The sequence below is a fragment of the Dama dama genome, chromosome 18, assembly GCF_033118175.1.
Source record: "Dama dama isolate Ldn47 chromosome 18, ASM3311817v1, whole genome shotgun sequence".
Lineage (NCBI taxonomy): Eukaryota > Metazoa > Chordata > Mammalia > Artiodactyla > Cervidae > Dama > Dama dama.
Window position 1 is genome coordinate 35,733,064 of NC_083698.1, and position 23,597 is coordinate 35,756,660.

A 23,597-nucleotide genomic window follows, 5' to 3' on the forward strand; every position below is an offset into this window, starting at 1 on the left:
AGCTACTGCTTGTTGAATGTTTGAATTGTGTTGATGCTAACTAGAGGGATTCTTTTTGAGGAGTTAAGTAGGAAAGGAACAGGATTTGGAAGAGACCTGGCTTTTAATTTTAGAGATTTTGAAACAGTTGGTATGGTACTTTAATCACTGAATGAAATGTTTAATTAATTGTGTCTTCAGTAGATGAGAATTCTGCTTTCATTTAGTGCTTTCATTTTAAAATCTTCTTGACATTTGTAGCAAAAATATATATGGAGCTGTATACACTAGCTGTTTTTTAGCTTACTCGTTTTTTTTTCTTTTTTTTTTTTTCTTTTTTTTTTATTAGTTGGAGGCTAATTACTTCACAACATTGCAGTGGGTTTTGTCATACATTGACATGAATCAGCCATGGAGTTACATGTATTCCCCATCCCGATCCCCCCTCCCACCTCCCTCTCCACCCGATTCCTCTGGGTCTTCCCAGTGCACCAGGCCCGAGCACTTGTCTCATGCATCCCACCTGGGCTGGTGATCTGTTTCACTATAGGTAATATACATGCTGTTCTCTCGAGCCATCCCATCCTTGCCTTCTCCCACAGAGTCCAAAAGTCTGTTCTGTACATCTGAGCTTACTCTTTTAAAAAGATAAAATGTCAACAGTTTACGTGATTCAATTAGATCTCTCATAATAATCATCGCTTCTCGGCCTTTTGGCTAAGATCAAGTATAGTATGTAGATTTCTCATAATAATCATTCTCCATCTTTCATCTGCATGGCTAATTATAGAAAAATCTGTTCTGTGGAATAAGGAACAGTTTACCAAGTTGCTCATCAGTAAAGAATGCTTTTATTACCCCTGTATTAAGTGCCATATTAATGCACAAACAATATTAGTTAGTTTATGAATTAAGGCTGAAATGTGAATAATAATTCATAAATTATGATCATGTTTTCACTTTATCAGTTGTAGTCATTTATGTCTTCTCAATTTATGATAGCCATTACTTCCTTTTTGCAAGTTAAATGCTCGTCAATTTCGTAAATGAATTTTTCGCTCTGAAATTATTTATACTGGGAACATCTTCATATAAAATTCTTGCAACATATACGATCAAAATGGACAAAACTTTATTATATTATTGAATATGGCTGAAATAAAAAATAAAAATGATTTGTTAATGTCAGATTAATCATTATAGATCCTACCAAGATCTCAGATAATTCTCTTCCCTATCACCTACTATGAAATTGTAATATTGTTCTTTTGTTATCAGTGTCCGGTTCCAGTATTCATTTGGGGTTAACTTCTACATATCAGAACCCATTTTTCTTGCACCTTATCACTTGTGATAACTGTTGTCCTTTCTTAACTTATTGCTAATAATTTGCTAACTTTTTAATACAGGTAACGGATTAGGAATTAGAATTGTGGGTGGTAAAGAAATCCCTGGACATAGCGGAGAAATTGGAGCCTATATTGCCAAGATTCTTCCTGGAGGAAGTGCCGAACAGACAGGGAAACTTGTGGAAGGTAAGAAGAAGGATTTCAGAGTAAATTTTTAAAAATGTGCTCATATTAAACATATCTTAATTTGATCTGAAAATTTTCTCTTCTTTTACTATTTAGGAAAACCTCTCCTTGTGATTAAAGGTGACATTGTGGTATAGTAAAAGAAGATATGTCCACCATTGTATTCGTTTTATTTTCAATTGCATTGTCCTTTTGGCATTTGCATTGCTGAGGGAGCATCTTGTTTAAGAAACAGTAATTAGTCAAGATTTTTTTACTGACTGGGGCAATATTATACTTTTAAAAAGTACTTCAATTAAAGGGACTAGTGATTCATAAACACCAAGAAAAATCGTATTGAAATCAGTGCCATAAAAACATCAGATGATTTGATAGCTGCTAAAGTCAGGTCAACAAACTGTGGGTGACCCACAGGCCAAATCCATCTGCTGCTTGTTTCTGTAAGAATCGTTTTATTGGAACATGGCCAGGATTGTTAATTTACATGTTGAACATGAGTATTTCCCACTGCACAAACAGTACTGCATTCACAACAAGCTATATGATTTGCAAAGCCTAAATATATTCTCTTTGATCCTTTAGAGAAAAAATAATTGTCAAATCCTATGATAGGTACTCTTCTGTTCAACTTATTACATCATAAGTATTAAAATAATGAACTTTACAAGAATATAGTGGGCCATTCAATTTCAGTAAAATGTTACCTTGCTTCTCAAGATGATGTGGTCATTTACATTTTCAAAAAGCCAACATAGAGATAGCTTACAAGATTTCAGTGATATTATTTGTCATGAATATTTTTATCAAAAAGCAAGTTTTATTGTAAATCATTTTTTGTTTTTATCCTAAATTAGATGCTTATTTAGGAAGTGTTTTGCTGTCACTTCGTAGTTTAATGTTGCCTGCTATTGTTTAAAGCTTAATCATGTTAAAATTATTCACTGCCATGGTCTTAAATATATCGGAACCTACCAAAAAGTCCCTGGATATTTTGACAGACTTGAGTCAGTATTTATTTATCACAGTGTTCTGCTGAAACCAGCTTGACTAACTCACTGTGAGAAGCTTTGCACATCTCTTCCTAGCTTCACTTTGAGTGTCATCATTTTGATAGCTTAAATAGGCCATGGTGAGATTATTTAAACATGAAAATAGACAAAAATGCTATAAATCAGAACTTTTTGTTCATTTAGTTGCTTGTTGATTTTTAGAAAGCTAGTTTACCAGGATATTGCCAAATATATAGCTGAAAGCATATTATTAAAAATATTCTAATTATATTCATACAACAGGAAAAATTGGGAGGGCTAGCTAAATGAAAGAGAAGACTATATGAATCAAAACATAACCATTGTGAACAAACACTGGATCTGTATGAATTTTCAATGACTATAATCCCATCATGCCTAATACTACTCTCTTGGTATTATAGTCTAGGTAAGATACAAAGATTGAGGCCCATTTGTAAGTATGGGCATTATATGTTTACTTTCAGATAGCATACTTCAGAAAGAAATGAATGTGCTGTTTTTCTTTTAGGATAAAATTTGCAACTTAGTAACTTTGCCTAATATAGTTTGACAAAAATACTTGAATAATTTAAAAATAAAATTTCATAACCTTCTCTATCTTTACAACATGAAAATCACCAAATGCTATAAATCAGGATGATTTTTTAAGTACAGTTTCAATGAAGCACTCTGTGATGAAGTGATTCTCTTTGTATTTGGTAGCTTATGTGGGTATTTTTAAATTCATGCACCTAAATTAAAAATAGATGTAATGCAAACTCATTCAAGAAAGAAAACTGAAATGAACCTAAAATTACATTTGTGATTTTACAACTCAGAGACTGCCATTAAAGTCCTCATCTTTTTTTAGAACTGAGTGTTTTGCAGTTTGTTTCATTGGTTTAAGTGGGAACTCATTAAAAGCTATGTGCATATGACTTGGGATTCCCTCTGCTGCTGCTGCTGCTAAGTCACTTCAGTCGTGTCCGACTCTGTACGACCCCATAGACGGCAGCCCACCAGGATCCTCCGTCCCTGGGATTCTCCAGGCAAGAACATTGAAGTGGGTTGCCATTTCCTTCTCCAATGCATGAAAGTGAAAAGTGAAAGGGAAGTCGCTCAGTCGTGTCCGACTCTTCATGACCCCATGGACTGCAGCCCACCAGGCTCTTCTGCCCATGGGATTTTCCAGGCAAGAATACAGGAGTGGGTTGCCATTGCCTTCTCTGTGGGATTCCCTAGTGGCTCAGAAAAGAATCTGCCTGCAAGGCAAGAGACCCAGGTTTGATCCCTGGGTCAGGAAGATCCCCTGTCACTTAAGATTTTACTTTTATTAATTGTATTATTTGTTAATTCTCCCAAAGTTTTGCCAAGGTGCCAAGCCAGGCCTTTCTGAGTATAAATCCTCTGACTAGAGTTCAGTGTTTGCATAACTCATAGCCATAATTTGCTACTTACGACTTCCAAATTTACTTTATTTTCTCATAAAACATAAATCTTTAATACAGTTCTTGGTAGTATTTCTATTAGATTCATGGATTGGCCAAAAAGTTTGTTTTTCCATTAAATGTTACGGGAAAACAAATGAACTTTCTGGCCAACCTAATATCTTAACTGTCAAAATAGATCCTGTATTTGAAACATTAAATATTTTGAGGAGTGATTTTGACATGTGAAGGGCTTCCCTGGTGTCTCAGATGGTAAAGAATCTGCCTGCAATGCAGGAGAGGGGGCTTCAGTCCCTGAGTTGGGAAGATCCCCTGGAGAAGGGAATGGCTACCCACTCCAGTATTCTTAGCTGGAGAATTCCATGGACAGAGGAGCCTAGTGAGCTATAGTTTATGGGATCACAAAGAGTCTGACATGACTGAGTGACTAACACTTTCACTTCTGACATAGGATAAATCATTTACTTTCTCCTATCCATAAAGCTAAACCTGTGTTCTATGCTACCAGGCTAAAATGATAAAGATTCATTATTTTTTTTTAAGTCTACAAATGAACCGACTAGAAGGCTATCAGTCCAAGTTAGTATCTACAAACTTACTTTATTGAGACCAGTATATTTTCTGACTTTATTATGGGTGGAGGTGCTCAGTCCCGTCATATTCTTTATGACCCCATAGACTGCAGCCCACCAGCCTCCTCTGTTTTTGAGACTTTCCAGGCAAGAATACTAGAGTGGGCTGGCATTTCTGTCTCCAAGGAATCTTTCCAATCCAGGGATTGAACCTGCATCTCGTGCATCTTCTGCATTGGCAGGCAAATTCTTTACTACCAGCGCCACCTGGGATGCCTGTATATTTTGTTTTGTCTACAATTATGTTTCATTCATATGTGATATCCTTAGGGAACTGAGCCTCAAGCTGGAATAGATGATCAAAATATTTCAGAGCAGTAGATTCATTAAAACAGTACTCTGATTTTTATGCCTGATGTGAAATATTATAATAATACCAATTCTCTATCACTGGAGTTTTGGATTTTTTTTTTAATTTTTAAAGTTGTGTTCATGAATGTTAATTTTTAAAAATTTATTCATTGAAGAGATTGAATTTGGCTAATTTGCCACAGTATGAAGTTAATTCTTTCCTAAGGAATGTTATATGTGTATATGTGTGTGTGAGTGTGTATGTATAAATAGATGGATGAAATGTGTTTTTGTGTTTATGTAATTTAGTTTCTCCATTTTTATAATGAATTCCAGGTAGACACGGGAATTGATTTAATCTCTTCCTGATATGTCTTTCTTTCTACATTCTGTATACAGAAGTATATACACAGTCTTTATGACTCAAAATTGCCTTCCAGTTGATTTAAAATATGAATGACAATTGATTGACTATAGAATTTTTAGACTGTATTTTTTACCACTCCAAAATACAAAGCTACTGTTCACAGTTTAACTGTCTACTGTTTTTTCTAAATTTGGTCATTTTTCCTGTCATAAGTTTTTCAGACTTTTCATGGTTTGACATGTTAACAACACTCCATGGCATGGACTCTGTGTTGATTTTTCAAATCTCCTCTACTTTATTCTCTGAACTTACGCATTTAAAACATACTGATCAATGATGTAGATTTCTTGATGTTCATATTTCTGAAAGTACCCACTTATGTAACTAAATTATTAAATGAAAGAGAAAAAAATGACCCCAGTATATTTCCTGAATCAATGCGATAGAAAATATTCCTTTAATTAAAATTTCCTGAACCAATATTTTAGTCTACAGTGGTTTTCTGAAAGAACTCAGGCAGTCAGGTACTTCACAGATCCTAATCATTCAAAATCTTAAAATTTATCTCCCAGAAACAGTTAGTAAACATTCTTAAACAACTAATAGACAAAGAATGATCTGCTGCTGCCTATTATCCTGTTTTTTCACACGTAAGTTCAGTCTTCGTTGAGAAAATGAAGACAAAATATCCAGCAGATTAAGTCACAAATCTAAGTTTCTAGAGTGCCAGTTTTTGCTATTTGCTTTAAGATTAAAATGCTAGCAGTTTTAGATCAACAATGTTGGAGCCATGAAATGCTCACCAGTATTGGGGTTTTGAAAGTGAAAGTGAAGTCGCTCAGTCATGTCCGACTCTTTGGGGCCCCTTGGACTGTAGCCTACCAGGCTCCTCCGTCCATGGGATTTTCCAGGCAAGAATACTGGAGTGGGTTGCCATTTCCTTCTCCAGGGGATCTTCCCAACCCAGGGATCAAACCCGGGTCTCCCACATTGTAGGCAGACTCTTTACTGTCTGAGCCACCAGGGAAGTCTGATTTTGGTCTTTTTTTTTAATTGGAGGATAAATATGCTTCTGCATATTTAATATGCATAAAACATATGCATAAAAACATAAATATGTTTCTGCAGTAAAACAGTGAGAATGAGTCATAATGCAGGCACACACAGGCGCACGCGTGCACACACACACACACACACACACATCCCCTCCCTATTGAGCTGTCCTCCCTGGGGTCCACACACACACACACACACACACACACACACACACACACACACACCCTCCCTATTGAGCTGTCCTCCCTGGTCCTTCCTACCCCTCTCTCCCTCCTTTCCCACCCTCCAGGCCATCACAAGACACTAGGCTGGGTTCCACATATTATACAGCAGCTTCCCACTAGTCATCTGTTTTACACACAATAGAGTATATATGTCAACGCCACTTTCTCTGTCCTGCCCTCTCCTTTTCCCGGGCTTCCCTTGTGGCTCAGCTGGTAAAGAATCCACCTGCAATGCTGGAGACCTGGGTTCAATCCCTGGGTTGGGAAGATCCCCTGGTGAAGGGAAAGGCTGCCTGCTGTGTCTACAAGTTCATTCTCTTCATCTGCATCTCCATTCCTTCCCTGCATATAGAGTCATGATATTGTTTCTTTTTTAATTAATTTGAGCACTTAAAAGTATACTAAATATATGGACTTTGAAAGTATATTTATAACTTGCCACTTTAATCTCTATCTCTCTAAACTTGCCATTTTAAATCTCTATCCTTAGGCAAATGATTATAAACCTTATGTATATTAAATAACTATACAAAGTTCCGTGTAATCAACACTATGATTAACAGGCTCAAAGAATTAGAGGTTTCTTCAGTAATAAACTTACTTTTCTGTAGGCTATTTTACCTATTGAAACCTATTTATCACTGCAATTTTAGGAAGTTTTGAACTCATGGCATGTTTTAAAAATAACATTTTCTTTAAAAATAACTCTTAGAGAATAGCAAGGAGAAATAAGAAAGCCTTCTTAAGTGAACAATGCAAAAAGTAGAGGGAAACGATAGACTGGGAAAGACTAGAGCTCTCTTCAAGAAAATTGGAGATACCAAGGGAACATTTCATGCAAAGATGAGCACAATAAAGGACAGACATGGCAAGGACCTAACAGAAACAGAGGAGATTAAGAGAGGTACCAAGAATACACAGAACTATACCCAAAAGTTCTTAATGACCCAGATAACTGTGATGGTGTGGTCACTCACCTAGAGCCAGACATCTGGAGTGTGAAGTCGAGTGGGCCTTAGGAAGCATCACTATGAATAAAGCTAGCAGATGTGATGGAATTCCAGTTGAGCTACTTCATATCCTAAAAGATGATGCTGTTAATGTTCTACACTCAATGTGCCAGTAAATTTGGAAAACTCAGCAATAGCCACAGGACTTTAAAAGTTCAGTTTTCATTCCAATCCCAAGGAAAGACAATGCCAAAGAATGTTCAAACTACCTTGCAATTGGACTTATTTCATATGCTAGCAAAGTAATGCTCAAACTCTTTCAAGCTAGGCTTTGCTTCAGTAGTATGTGAACTAAGAACTTCCAGATGTACAAGCTGGATTTAGAAAAGGCAGAGGAACCAGAGATCAAATTGCAATCATCTGCTGGATCATAGAAAAGCAAGAAAATTCCAAAAAATGTCTACTTCTGCTATATTAACTATGCTAAAGCCTTTGACTGTGTAGGTAACAACAAACTGTGGAAAATTCGACTGTGTAGGTAACAACAAACTGTGGAAAATTCTAAAAGAGATGGGAATACCAGACCACCTTACTTGCCTCTTAAGAAACCTGTATGCAGGTCAAGCAACGGTTAGAACCAGACATGGAACATGGACTGGTTCCACATTGGGAAAGGAGTACGTCAAGGCTGTATATTGTCACCATGCTTGTTTGACTTCTGTGCAGAATGCAAGACTCACAAGCTGGAATCAAGCTTGGGAGAAATACCATCAACCTCAGATAATCAGATGATACTACTCTAATGACAGAAATCAAAGAGGAACTAAAGAGCCTCTTGATGAGGGTGAAAGAGGAGAGTGAAAAAGTTGGCTTAAAACTCAGTGTTAAAAAAAACTAAGATCATGGTTCCCATAACATCATGGCAAATAGATGGGGAAACATTGGAAACAGTGACAGATTTAATTTTCTTGGGCTCCAGAATCACTACAGATTGTGACTATAGCCACTAAATTAAAAGACGCTTGCTCCTTGGACGAAAAAGCTATAACAAACATAGCATATTAAAAAAGCAGAGACATCACTTTGCTGACAAAGGTCCATATAGTCAAAGCTATGGTTTTTCCAGTAGTCATGTACGGATGTGAGAGTTGGACTTAAAGAAGGTGGAGCACTGAAGAGTTAATGCTTTCTAACTGTGGTGCTGGAGAAGACTATTGATAGTCCCTTGGACAGCGAGGAAATCAAACCAGTCAATCATAAAGGAAATCAAGCGTGAATGTTCATTGGGTGGAATGATGCTGAAGCTGAAGCCCTAATACTTTGGCCTTCTTATGCGAATTGCCAACTGATTGGAAAAGAACCTGATGCTGGGAAAGATTGAGGGCAATAGAAGAATGGGTGACAGAGGATGAGATGGTTGAATAGCATCACCAACTCAATGGACGTGAGTTGGAGCAAACTCCAGGAGACGGTGAAGGACAGAGAAACCTGATGTGCTGAAGGTCATAGGGTCCCAAAGAGTCGGACATGAATTAGCAACTGAACAATAAAAACAACTTTATGTATTCTTCACAGATCAGAGTTCCAACCATCTCCAAATTTGAGGAGTCTGTAATACAATTGTCAGTATTTTATGAACAGGCACAGACTTTGTTCATTTTTTATCTGATAAAGACCAAGTTCAGTTCTTTGGGTTCAATACCCTTTGTGCCTCTTATCTCTTTTGTCTTTTGACATAGAGTTCTTTTTTCTCCATACCCAATGCTCAACACAGGTGCCTCATAAAATATTTCAAGCAATATATGAAGAAATGAGTAATGAAGAATTCCTTTTTAATTACAAAATTTGGTACTCACTAATATATCACTCCATACAAGGTTATGTGAAGCAAAAAAAAAAAAAAAATGATATTGAGTTGGCCAAAATGTTCATCCAGGTTTTTCCGTAAGATGTTACAGAAAATGAACATTTTGACCAACCCAGTACATGTACTCACACTCTTACTACTGGTAAAGAATCATGTACATTTAGAAGAGCATCTATATTTGTAAACACAACTTTTGATTATCTTTTAAGAAAGGAAGTTCAAAATAGATAGTTTCCTCTGGGCACATGTTCTTATAACCATGGACTTAGGTGCTCATAAATTTATATACGTTTGCTCTCTCTTTTTTTTTTTCTCTTAGTTTTTCTTTGCCCTGAATTTAAATTCAGGTGTCTGGAGTGGGAGTGGGTAATTGGATGGCTCCTGATAGAGAAAAATCTCTCCCAATCTGGAAAATGCAGTACCCTTCCCCTCCGGTGGGTTCTTCTCCAGTCCAGAATCTCCCAATTATCATGTTGGCCCTCTGATGGAGAGCGGGTGAAGGGCACAAAACAGATGAGTTTTAAATTCAAAGTTAAAATCTTAACTCAAAATAACAAGTCCTACATGGAAGCGTTTGCTGTCTGACACATCTCTTTCTGACTTATTTGCACTTAAATGGTGCATGCACTTAAATGGTGAACTTTCAATCATGGAAGATTTTACTGAAGCAACTCAATGGTTGCATTTCTCTGTTACATGATGAAAACAGAAAATCAGAGTTTGATGTTTACTGATTCATTGAAAATGGATGTGATTTTCCTTAGTCTGAGCCTCCTCCACAATCAGGAAAATTGCTTTAATAGATTTGCCTTTTAAGATTCCTCATGTAGTGGGGTACACAGCTCAACATCCCACATCTTTTGTTCTGCCTTCCCTCATGGGGATGGGGTAGGGGAGCTTCTTCACATTCTGGTTTGATGTATGCAATATAACACTTAATTGGGTACCAACCTGCAATTTTTGTTGCAAGTGTTTGAGCATACAAAAAAGCTGTAGAGAGTAAGTAGTATGGTAAACACCCATGTATTCATCAGACTGTTTTCAGGCTCAGTGTTTTGCCTATTTGCTTCATATTTTTAGGAGAAATAAGTATCTATAAATCAACAGAAGTCTCCTATAGTCACCTCTCCTCTTCCAAACCTCTTACTAACCCAAAATATATCACCAGACAGTATGAGAATATCCTTCACTTGCTTTAATTTATGTTTATGTATGCATTCATAAAGTTTATAAGGATTCATTTTGCTTGTTTATGAAATTTTATAGAAATGATAGCTTACTGTACATGCATTTTTGCCACATTTTTTAGTCCCAACATTTATGAGATTTATCTAAAGTGGTACATGTAGCTGTAGTTGTTTAACTGCAGGGCAGAATTTTTTTAAGGAAAGAAAAATTCATTTTTATTATTTTTAAAAAACTTTCTTGGGTGTAGTTAATTTACAATGTTGTGTTCATTTCAGGTGTGCGGCAAAGTGAATCTCTTATACATTATCTACTCTTTTTTAGATTCTTTTCACATAGAGGCCATTACAGAGTAGTGAGTAGAGTTCCCTGTGCTACACAGTAGGTCCTTATTAGTTACATACTTTATATATATAGTAGTATGTATGTGTCAGTCCCAATCTTCCAGTTTATTCACCTCCTACCCTCTGATAGCCATAAGTTTATTATCTACATCAGTAACTCTATTTCTGTTTTGTAGATACGTTCATTTGTAGTACAGGGCAGAATTCTATTACCATATGGCTCAACAACGTTTAAGTATTTCTGGTTATTTATATTACATATGAGGTTTTTGGTTTTTTGTATGTATTTCAAACAATGCTGTAATTCATTTTCTGAAATGCTTTCCTTTTCCTTTCGCACATATGCAGAAGTTTCTTCTACAGGTTCATTTTCTGGGTGATAATAACTCATATTGTTAAATAACGTAAGAGAATATTATGTGGTTTCTCCAACTGTAGTTGATTTTTCTAAATTGTTCTCCAAAGTGTTATACCATTTTTACATTCATCTGTAGTAAATTAGTGTTCTTATTCCTTTATATTCTTGTTCCTTTTACTCTGAATTTTCTTTTTCAAATATAATGTAAAATGATAGCCCACTGTGTTCTTCATTTGTCTGCCTTCAGTAGCATTGAATGTGATAGTATTTTAACGATCTTGTTAGCTTTTGGGTTTTCCTCATCTGTGATCTGCTTGTTTCTTTGGCTTATTCTTTATTGAATTGTGTGTGTATTTTTAATTGAATGTCAGAGAATCTTTACATATTCTGGTTATAAGCATCTGTCAGGTAGGTAGCTGAGTATGTGGCTTGTTTCTTTTGTTTCTTTAGTGTCTGTCTTTTAAGTTGAAATTGAAATGTAGTCGGCTTATCGTTTTGTTTCTCTTTAGTAGTATAAATGTTCTATATTATTTGGGAAATTCTCCTTGTTCTGAAACCCTTAAATATTAGCCTGTATTTTTTTCTAAAACTTTTAAAATCTCACTTTTTATATAATGCCCTTATCGATGTAGAATTCAGTTGTTTTGAATCTATCTGTGGTCTGAGAAATTTTAGTTTTCTCCCCCATCAGTAAGGATAATCAGTTGCAAGTGCACAAAAAAGTTAATTGAAGTATTTTGAAGATAAGTTGTATCTTTATTATTGATAATAAAATCATACTTGTTTGGAGAATGCTGTTTGAAGCTAAGATAGGAATATATGTTAAGTAGGAAGATAGTGTTAAGTTCTAAATGTAGCTTCAAGAAACTTCTTAATGAATCAGTAGAGTTATAGACTAGGAGAGCAAAATTTTAAAACCAATAATATTCAATGTTTGCTTATGGATTTAGCCAGAGATATATGGAAAATTAGCTTCTGCAGGCCACTAGCCCTGTAAAGAAATGAGTTTATCTCAGTTTGTTCATATGCTATTCTGTGAGGAAATGTACCTGTGGCATAAATTGTAATTCATGGATATTTCCAAATTCTCAGTTTCTTCTTGTCTCAGTGAAGGGGATTTGATTCATCTAGCTAGCTCCTTTTAAAGGTGAATCAGCATGGTTTCTGGCAAAAAAAAAAAATGTGTTGGGTGTATGATTGAGGATTAGTAACTGGAGTGGAGATGATGCTAGCTGTTGTTGGGTGTATGATTGAGGATTAGTAACTGGAGGGGAGATGATACTAGCTGTTGTTGGGTGTATGACTGAGGATTAGTAACTGGAGTGGAGATGATGCTAGCTGTTGTTGGGTGTATGATTGAGAATTAGTCACTGGAGTGGAGATGATGCTAGCTGTTGTTGGGTGTATGATTGAGGATTTAGTAACTGGAGTGGAGATGATGCTAGCTGTCTTTGACAGGTGGTTTTGATTTTATACGTTGGCCTCTGGAATTCCTGTGCTGAAGAAGTCTGTGGTAGAAGAACTAGTTTTGGTAAAGGACACACTCCGGTGTGACTTAAAGGAGAGTGTTCCGAGGCAAGAAAGTCTCTATTTCTGCTTATGCTTTTTTGGCGTATGTTACAGATGGCATGGCAGTGATCAAGGTTGGAGAACAAGAAACACCACACAGATGAGTGAGCTTCCTTGTACTTGTTCCAGGGGAATTACCAGGTACGGATTGGTCGTTAGCATGAGACGTCTCAGAATTCCTGCAAGATAGTGTGTCAGGTACACACGGCACAAGATCACATTGCTTGTTGATTCAAAGGCTTTTCTTAAAAAAAGTTAAAAATTAGGAAACTATCTCCTGGGAAGAAAAAACATAAATTGTGGATACCTGGATGGGTAGGTTATAATATATTATTTTTAAAATGCAGTGATATCATGCTTACATAATAATGATTAGCTATATTGACTAGATAAAGAAAGGCATTTCTCTTCTTTATCCATTTATTTGGAAATTAATCAGAAGGAATTGTGTTTGAGTCAATATTTCTCATACAAACACCAAGAAAATGAAATAATTGCCCCTTTTCACATTTTGTGGTGTGTACAATACTCCATATCCTAATTTGATTGGTTTATCAATGAGTGGTATGCCTTGAAATGCATATGTGTGTTCAAGTGACACTGTTTAACCATGAACAGTTGTGTCTGTTCTTAAATTTCTGGATTTGTCTAATCAGTATATCATAATTGGTTACATTTTCTGTGTGTTTGAACTTGGAGTGGTTATTTTGGAAGGGTGCTGAACTCTGCTTAATACCTATACCACACCTTCAGACAGCCAATGCTTTAACATCTTCATTACATAAAGAGAATGTTTTTAGAGTCAGAGACATCAGGATTTAGATTGAGCTCTAGTACTTACTGCCTGGAAAATTTGTTTAACTTTTAGTACATTGGTATTCTCAGTTGGGAAATTGGCATAATAATAGTGTCTGCCAAATTGTTATCAGCAAAAATAATATATCAGAAACGTTTAATATAGTGTTTATCACAGTGTTTCACAGAAGTAGTAGTACTTACTTTGAAAACCTTTGATGGTAAGAGGAGCCTGTGCTATTAAACTTGCACTCTATCCCCTCTATCTGTATATGCCTAGATAATTGACCATGTTCCGGTCTGAGCTCTGAATTGCAAGGATTTAGAATACTTCTAATAGACAAAGCACAGACTTGAAGTCAGAAGACTGAATTAACACCATCCTCATGTTGCTAGGCAAGTTGCTTATGTTCTTTGAATCTCCTTTTATCTCATCTGTATGGGTTGATATTTCAACTAGGAGGCTTCACGACCTATCTCACCAGGTTAACTGAAAGTATAAAAGGAGCTGATATGTTTTTTGTGCTTAAGCGAGTGCTTTGTTAACTATAAATAACTAGACTAGCTGAAGAAGCTATTTTGTTGAAGGTAGACAAAAATCTTTTCATAGATGACAGTTAATCATACAAAGTTCAGGTTTCCTGTAAGAGGGAGCATTTATCTGCCAGAGGTATCTGCTATAATGGAAAATCATTTTAGGTATTCAGGCTGAATAATTTTTTAAAAATTTAATGCCTGAAGTGATTAAGTCATGTCTCATGTAAATATTGGAGAAGGCAATGGCAACCCACTCTAGTACTATTGCCTGGAAAACCCCATGGATGGAGGAGCCTGGTGGGCTGCAGTCCATGGGGTCGTGAAGAGTCAGACACGACTGAGCGACTTCACTTTTGCTTTTCACTTTCATGCATTGGAGAAAGAAATGGCAACCCACTCAGTGTTCTTGCCTGGAGAATCCCAGGGACAGCGGAGCCTGGTGGGCTGCTATCTATGGGGTCGTACAGAGTCGGACACGACTGAAGTGACTTAGCAGCAGCAGCAGCATGTAAATATATCAACGTTACCTCCTAACTATAAAACAATAGTTTTGGCTAGTCTTTTTAAAAAGCTTCTAAGTTTTTCTTCTTATCAACAATGCGTTAATCTCATGTCTGATTAAAATCAATGGACATACATACAATGAATATCTGTTTATGTATTGCTCATGGTCTGTTAATCATGAAAAACATGTCTTTTGTTAGTGAATAGAATCATGGTGTGTTAGATGTCAGGTGTCTGGCTCCCAGTGTGTGCACCGATCTTTCTCATCTGCTACTTTTGTGTATGACTGTTGGTAAGTCACAGAAACTCAGTGGGTCTATAGCATGAAGTGTAAAGAGATCCTCCACAAGACCCTTCTCTAGTGCATGCTTTTGAGACACTTTTCTTTTGAAGAGATGTGGAGAAGATATTGAAGCTTGAGAAGAATCATATAGTCCAAGCTACAGAAAGAGGAAGCAAAGCAGTAGTATGTGTGCCATGGTGAGTTGTGTATGTTACATAAAATGGAAATGTGAGCACTAGAATTAAGAGTGTGAGACTAGTTACATAGGATAAATGAAGGAAAGTGAGATCAGAATTGACAAATCATGACCCTTAAGTCTCAGGGCTCCTTCCTCACTTGTACAGGCCCTTTGCAAGTCTCCTTAAGGTTAAAAAATATGTGTGATGTTTGTTGCATTTTTCAGCTTTTTAACACTTGTAATTTGGTGTGATTTCTTTTGTTCTTTTAACAAATGTTCACTTATTTCAATTTTGTATTCATAATTTTCTTTTTTTTTTTCCTTAAATTGCATAAGCTTCAGACCTGATAATAATGTGAATTCATCCCTGCATGAGATGTTATTTCTTATTGGTGAAGAACACTGAGGTACTTACTGCTGAATTGTAAGAACCTACTTGTATGCAGTAATATATACTGAAGGTAGATGGAGGTGATAAAAAGTAGTTTAGAAAGGAAGTTGTTATGAAGGAGTAGAGGTGAGACTATTAGGAATATAGGATATACTTAACAAAGTGGATCAAAATATTTATTCTTTACCGTTATATCCTAGAATGATGTAGAATGATAGAATTCCACCTTGCTTTCAAGATGCTTACAGCCTAGAAAGGCAGTGAATAGAGTATACTCATTGTGGAGGAAAAGTTTGGTCAGGGTCTGAATGAGCAACAAACATAAAATAACTGAAGAACTAAGAGAAAGATACCTTTATGGAAAGAAAACCCATTATTTACTGACTTTTTTGACAATTTATATTTTCTTTTCTCCTAGTTTCAATGAGAGAAATATAGAAGTGCAAAATACATTGGTTAATTCTGCATACTTCTATCAAAACAAGTACCATAACTAAGTGTAACTTACAGATATGCCTCCTCCCATCCCAAGGAATTCCAAGTAACTTTCAGGGAATGTCTAAGAACAGACTGTAAGCTCTTGAGGGCAACAAACTGTCCAGGAACTGAAATAGATCTTTTTAAGCTTTTATCTCTTTCATTGTTTAATTTTTTAAGTAGTTCATATTTTATCTATTTGCTGTGATGGAGTACTGCTATGTTCCAAATATAGTGATGAGCTGGAGCAGAAAGAATATTCTGTAGGAATGCAGGTTTTCATCTCAGACTAAAGATTTTATACACACACACACACACACACACACACACACACACACACACATACTGTGAGTTACAGTGAGAATGGTGGAAGAAAATTGAATTGCTTTTACTTTCTCTCAGACTACTTTTGTTTGCTTTTACTCTCTGGTTTTTACTAGATCCCATTACTGTCAGATGTGGTGCTTGAGTTTTCTAAGTTCTAGCATATATGTATATGTGTGTATAAATTTAATATATAATTATATGTGTGTGTGTTTAAATATATGCTCTGTAGAGCAACCTCTCTTGGTCCTGTGAGATGTAAATGAAGAAAATATAGACCATACGTTTTAGTCGGTGAGACTGAAAGCAACAAGCCTATTCATAAGTATCACATGATAAGTGGTAATAAGTGCTGAGGAGAAAAAGATAACCAGGAGGGTGCATACACCATAAGGTGAGGTTGCAATTTCAGATGGAATGGTCAGGGACGGGCTCACCAAGAAGTCAAAAACTGAGGAAAGCCCCCACAGAGAGGAAGGAGTCAGCTTACAGTTATTGGTCTCACGGGCAGAGGAAAGAAAAGGGCAAAGGCTCAGAGCAAGAGCTTACCTGGGATGTGCCAGGGACAGGGAGACCACATTGAGGTCAGCATGGCTGGCACTGGGCGAGGATGTGAGAGAAGAGAGCAGTTGTGGGCAGAAAAGTTTGGCGGTAACAGAGTATCAGATGTAGCAGAGGTAGAATCTTATAGGTCAGTGTGAGGACCTCAGCTTCTATTAATGTCAAATGAGAAGGCACTGGGCCGACACAAGCCTCATGACGTTTAAATAAAATCATTCTGACTGCTATAAGGATAATAGTTTGAAGGAGTAAAGACTAGGAAAGAGAGCAGTTAGGAAGCTACAGAAATAATCCAGGCATGAAATGTGGCTGTTCAGACCAAGATGGGAACAGAGGACTTGGGGATAAATGATGCTATATCATGTATCTATAAATACTAATACAACATGTATATTAAATTTCAGCTCAGTGAAAATGACCTCAATATGTTTATTCATTTTTCCCATATATAGTATTCAAATTTCACAAGCCAAAAGGTACTATAAGCCAAAGTTTTTTTAAAAGTGAAGTTTTTTAAAAAAAGTTAAATCCCTACATAATGTAAGAAACCTACAGAGCATTTAACATTCAAGTATTAATCTTATTTTAATTAATACAATAAGTATACATTCTTTAATAGACATCATACAACTTAAAATGTATATTTGTGTAGTTCCACAGATGGCATTTCTAATGTTTTTTATTCCTATCACTTTCGAATTGTATCTCACTAAGAGTCACAGTTTTTAATGTTTATGATGAAAAATCATTCTGTAATCCAATTTCATAAATGAAAATTATGTGTCTGTCAATATCTACTTAGGTGTTGGAGAGGAACAAAAATGAATAAAATCTCTGAGTCTTTTATTGAACTTAGTCTATATTAATGAATTGTGAAAAATGGATTTAAATACTATACTTTAACTGATTCTCAGCAATTCCATGTTTTCCTCATGAAAGTATTTTCTGATGATTATGTTAAATGTAAAAATGTATAATCCTGTCTTATACTGCAGTTTTGAATTCTTATCTTCTTCAGCACTTTCCCAATTTCCAGTCTGTCTAATGCCTTCATTCATTCATTCATTCACTCAGTAAACACACGTACAGATGTAGAAATTGACAGGACAGCAGTGGAGACAATTACACAAATGCATAATGTTAAATAAAGTGTTTTGAGTATAACAAGAGAAATATATACAAGAGAAAACATGGAAGAGACTGACATTAACATCCAAATTGCGGATAGTTATTGAAAAGAGAATTTGATTATGACAAATTTTTCTTATGTCTTCTATTAGCCTGAGTTTAATGTAACCTACCAGGCCTTTCATAACTTACGCCAATCCATTATAATTTTTTTTTTTATTAGTTGGAGGCTAATTACTTCACAACATTTCAGTGGGTTTTGTCATACATTGACATGAATCAGCCATAGATTTACACGTATTCCCCATCCCGATCCCCGCTCCCACCTCCCTCTCCACCCGATTCCTCTGGGTCTTCCCAGTGCACCCGGCCTGAGCACTTGTCTCATGCATCCCACCTGGGCTGGTGATATTCTTGGGCTTAGATGAAGAATCAGGAGTCTTGCCTTTTTGAACTACCACTCATTGTAATTTCTAAAACAGATCTTAGATCTGTAAAAATAGGGATAGTTACATTTATCCTACATATTTTACTGAATAGCTGTAAATAATAAATGAGGATAGGTGGTCAAAATAACTTTAAAAAAAAATCCCGTGTTGGTGTGATTAACTTAAGTGAAATAAGTCTAATTTTATTCCTTTTCATCAAAAAAAACTTCTTTATTCCTTTTAAACAAAAATGTTTTGTTTAATTTATCTAAAATATATTGCCATTATATTTATCTAAAATATATCACCATTATCATGTTTGCTTCTGACTTAGGGGAAATAATTTCTCTATGTGAATTTTAAAGAACTGAAGGGAAATAATTGAGTTTTGTTCTCTATCATTTGGCAGATATTGCTGTTAAGGTGTCGTCTTCTTAGACAACTTTGGTTCATTAGTGGAAAAATCAATTATTGTAATATATTTTATATATGAATTATATATTTTAAAATTGTATTCTGTTTACTAAAAGTTACTGAGAACTTTTTGAATAGAATTCTACCATTGAATGTTATGTATTGAACATCCATCAAGCCAAAGTGAATTATTTGCTCATTCTTCTTCATGATATAAATAATAAAATATTGACATTTCTTATGAAGTCACGCATAATTCATTTTCTTTTTTTAAAGTTTCTCTCAGGATGATAAAAAGGTTATTATTGTTTGAAAAGACTCCTCTGTTTTATTTCTGTCCTTTAACTCTTTAAATGATTAAGAACTTATGTAATTTAAAGCTCACTTTTTAGGTTTTGATTATCCCATTCATAATAATTATGTAGTATCTTTGACTCAAAATAAGAAAAATAGGAAATCGACATTTATATGCACAAAAATTGATCATGTGATAATATTTCTAGTGATGAGTACTTAGGTTATGATTTTTTAAAATTCCTTCTGTGGAAAAAAAATATTTTTTTATACTCTATAATAAGTATATTGGAATCTCTTTTGCTCTTAAATTTTGATTAGGGGATTTCATTTCTAACTTTAATTTTCAAAATATAATTTTCTTTCTGTCTGATTTTGCACATGATTTAAAGTTATAACTTAGAAATCAAAGTTCTGCATATTTTATCTATCAAATAATGTTATGAAATAGAGTTTGTATCTAATATATATATGTATTTTTGGTAGAGATGATTTTTTTGCCACTGGTTTAAATATTTCTTGTGTTTATTAGGAAACACTTTTCCAAATATAAATTGATGATATTTTGTGTTAAACTCCATTCTCTGAGTAGTTGGATATATTTAAATAACTTTATAAATGGAATAATGCAGAATACATGAATACCAAAAAAGATTAAGAACATAAAGTTAAAATCCTTGATGTTTCACTGCTGTTCCTAAGTTACTTCAGTCATGTCCGACTCTGTACGACCCCATAGACGGCAGCCCACCAGGATCCCCCGTCCCTGGGATTCTCCAGGCTGGAACACTGGAGTGGGTTGCCATTTCCTTCTCCAGTGCATGAAAGTGAAAACTGAAAGTGAAGTCTCCCAGTCATGTCCGACTCTTAGCAACCCCATGGACCGCAGCCCACCAGGCTCCTCCATCCATGGGATTTTCCAGGCAATAGTACTTGAGTGGGTTGCCATTGCCTTCTCCATGATGTTTCACTAGGGATACTTAAAACAGAGGAGGCACCAGTTAAGACAAGCATCTTTCATGCACAATTGTGTGATTTAACCTAGTTTCCTATATCCATTTAACCCAACTCTGTGTCTCTATATAATCATGCATGCATTTTGGATTAATCTGTTACTGTTAGATGGTCATGGTATTTGATGATGTTAATCTGTTCATGCCATTTAATTAGAAAGTAAATAGAAAACATCTACTCTGAGTATTTTGACAAAATTGGGAAATTAAATGGAGAAAAGTTTTTAACTTTATGAACTGCAACCTGATTTAAATGAGATGTTAACATCATGAACCTATCACTGGATATCTCCATATGTTATATTATTTTGGAGGGGATATATCAAATTTCAGTAGCCATAAACTGTTTCCTGCCTTATTCAGCCACATTCTGTTTCAGTCTATTTGAAGTGACATATCTAATTCTAAACACCTTAAACTGTAGCCACAGAGTAACTTTGACATCCATACCAATCCTTCCAGGAAATACTGAGCTGGAAAAATAGATTATGTTAATAGTCATAGTGATTAGAAACAGAATCCTATAATGATAACCTTCTTCAAGGTGAACCCACAAATCATGACTAAATACATTTCCCTTTTTACCTTAATTCTGTCTAAAAAGCATGAGTTTGCAACACCATTCTGGTGTATAATAAGCACATTACATTTTCTGTAAATCACATGTAATCAATTCCAATCTTTCTTTCATCTGCTGTTGAAAAATTGAGTCACACTTATTATTTGATGTTTCTCTCCCCATGAGCACTGGAGAAATTCCCAGTGAGGGTCTTAAACATTCTAGAAAAATGAAGGTTGGGTCCCTGTGCATTGACCTGCACCACAGAGAGAGTGGTGATCTAGCCAGCCCACTTCCTTGAGTGGGTGGTGCCCTTATACTATGACCAAATTTTCATGAGAGTAATTCTATCTAATCTGAGCCATCAAATCTAAGGTCAGCTTTTCTAAAGGCACCACATAGAAATTTTTCTTTGAAGTAATGCCATCTTCCCTGGATGATATAAGCAAATAGGATGCTGCTCCCTACTGCCTTTGCAACCTTCAACCACCACTGTTAGGGGAGATCTTCTCCCTAGAACTCTTTACTTCCCATTCTTTTTATTCATCCTGCATTCTTTTTTTCCCCTTTTTAAAATTGCACTTACTACTTTTAACATGAGGCCTAACCTCTTCATGGTTTTTAACATAACATTTAGATAACGGTACAGTATTGATATCTAAAGGCACAATGTTATTTTTCAGATATCTAAAGCTTATTTGTCTTGCAAAACTGAGCTTTCATACAAGTTAATTAGAAATTCCCCATTTCCATTCTGTTCTTTGTTCCTATGAGTTTGACTGTTTTAGATACATCATCCAGATGGAATCATGCAGTATTTGTCCTCCTGTGACTGGGTTTAATTCATTTAACCTAATATTGTCAAGCTTTATCCATGCCTCATATTACAAATTTCCTGAATTCAGGAGCAATAAAGGCCAAATAATATTCTTTAGTATTTGTAAACCGTGTTTTTCTTTATTGATTTATCTGCTAATGGATATTTGGATTATTTCCACATTTGAGCTATTGTGTATAGCATTGCAGAAAATGTGGGAATGCTGATATCTCTTTAAGATCATAATTTCAATTCTTTTGAATAAATCCCCAGCAGTAGGATTGCTAAATCATGTGGTAATTCTCTTTTTAACTTTTAAGAAACTTCATACTGTTTTCCATAAATATTGGTTCCTTTTCTGGGAGTGGAGTTGAGAAAAAAGATAATAAAGCCAGTCAGCTTTTTTTCCCTCCTAATGGTCATCGTGTACCCACCATAAAATGATATGTCCTACAATTTGTCTGTTCAATAAGATCTTCAATTTTTGCATGTCCACCTTGGAATAATACTGTCATGTAGATAAACAATTTCTGCCAATACATTATCTGTCTTTATTGTGATTAAAAAAAACATTATAGATAATATATGTGTTCTTTGTGCACAGTTTTATATATTTGAACATTGTTTATATTCAGGTGGGCTATGACATAGTTTTAGTTAGCATAATTTGAATGAGTTTTCTAATTTACTGATACTAGCATTGGCCTGAGAGACATTTAAACAGAGTTCCTATTTCTGCATTACCATTAACTAAATATGGTGGTGTTAGAAAAGTCATGTCACTTCATGTTTTACTTCTCTGTTGTACAAAAAACTAAAACTACTATATCTAACAGGATCTTGCTTGCTTTCTAATGAGTCTATGAAATAGTTGTGACATGTTTTTACAAGACATTTTATTCATGCAATCCTCTTTCAGTGACCCTAGTCAATAATAAATTGACCAGTAATAGTGCAAAGGTGATAATCTGTTTTCTTTAAAAAGTTTGTATGAATGGAGCTAAATCTGTTTTACACTTATAAGTGTAGAAGTCATTAATTCACAATACTTTCAGTAGACTCAGAAATAGGAAAAAAAAAAAAAATAATGTGAGTAAACTCAGTTTAACACTAGTCTTTGATATTTCTTAGATAACTTTTCACATTCAAAATGTGACAATTTTGTAATGTATAATTTTAAGTTCATTTGAGAACTTTTGTATGAAAGCCATACTTTGCTGATTTTTTGTGTTCAGGTGTACAGTATTGAACATCTTGTCCTATATTCAGGCATCCCCTTTGGCCTGTATATTCAGGAAACTATACTCAATTTTTTTTTTCACCTTTACCTCCCTTCATTCTTTCTTCCCTTTCCTCTTTTTTCCATTTTTCCACCTTTCTTTCATTCTTTATGTTAACATTTATGTTAACATATGTTTTGTCGTAAGTCGTGTCCAACTCTTTTGCAGCTCAATGGACTTTAGCCAATGTTAATATATAAATAGGCCAAAAACATTAAATGTAATTTTGAAAGTAATAAAATACACCTATCTATGCATTTCACTTATATTAACATGGCCTAACTTGAAAATGCTTAAGTAACTAGTGTAACTGATGGGGATAACTTACTGGACTCCTGAAACTCACTTGCATGGTTTCTTTGCTATTTAGAAAGCCAAGACAAATAACCAGTTTAGCTGAGTTTCTCCTGCTGCTACTATTGAGAATTCATGAGCACAGATGTCCAAATTTAGGAAACTGATCTAGAGTCATAGTTAATAATATCAGTGGAAAAGGGGAATAATATCTACAAATTTTGAATAATTAAGTTTGGGGTTTTTTTTCTGTTTTTTTGTTTTACTCAGCTATATCAAATTCTTATTTCGTAGCACATCAACCCCAACCCCACTGGTTCTCATTAGGTCCACACCTACCATGTTTGTGTGTAGGGGGAGTGTTTGTTTGTTTATTCATTTATTAAATCTTTTGTTTAATCTCCTTTACCTATCTGTTCTTACCTCCATGAGCAACCATTATAATTTATGTAATGTCTGTTTTTTATTTGTATAATGTATAATGTTAGTTTGTGTGGGATATCAT

At 35.1% G+C, this 23,597-nt stretch overlaps 1 protein-coding gene and 1 pseudogene across 1 annotated transcript in view; both read left to right on the forward strand.

Moving 5' to 3' along the window:
• Positions 1-23,597, forward strand: part of PCLO (piccolo presynaptic cytomatrix protein) — a 379,046-nt gene that overhangs the window by 270,976 nt on the left and 84,473 nt on the right. The window contains 1 exon segment of the mRNA XM_061165135.1: positions 1,389-1,514. Within this exon segment, the coding sequence (XP_061021118.1) occupies positions 1,389-1,514 (126 nt within the window).
• Positions 677-808, forward strand: LOC133073235 (U2 spliceosomal RNA; annotated as a pseudogene).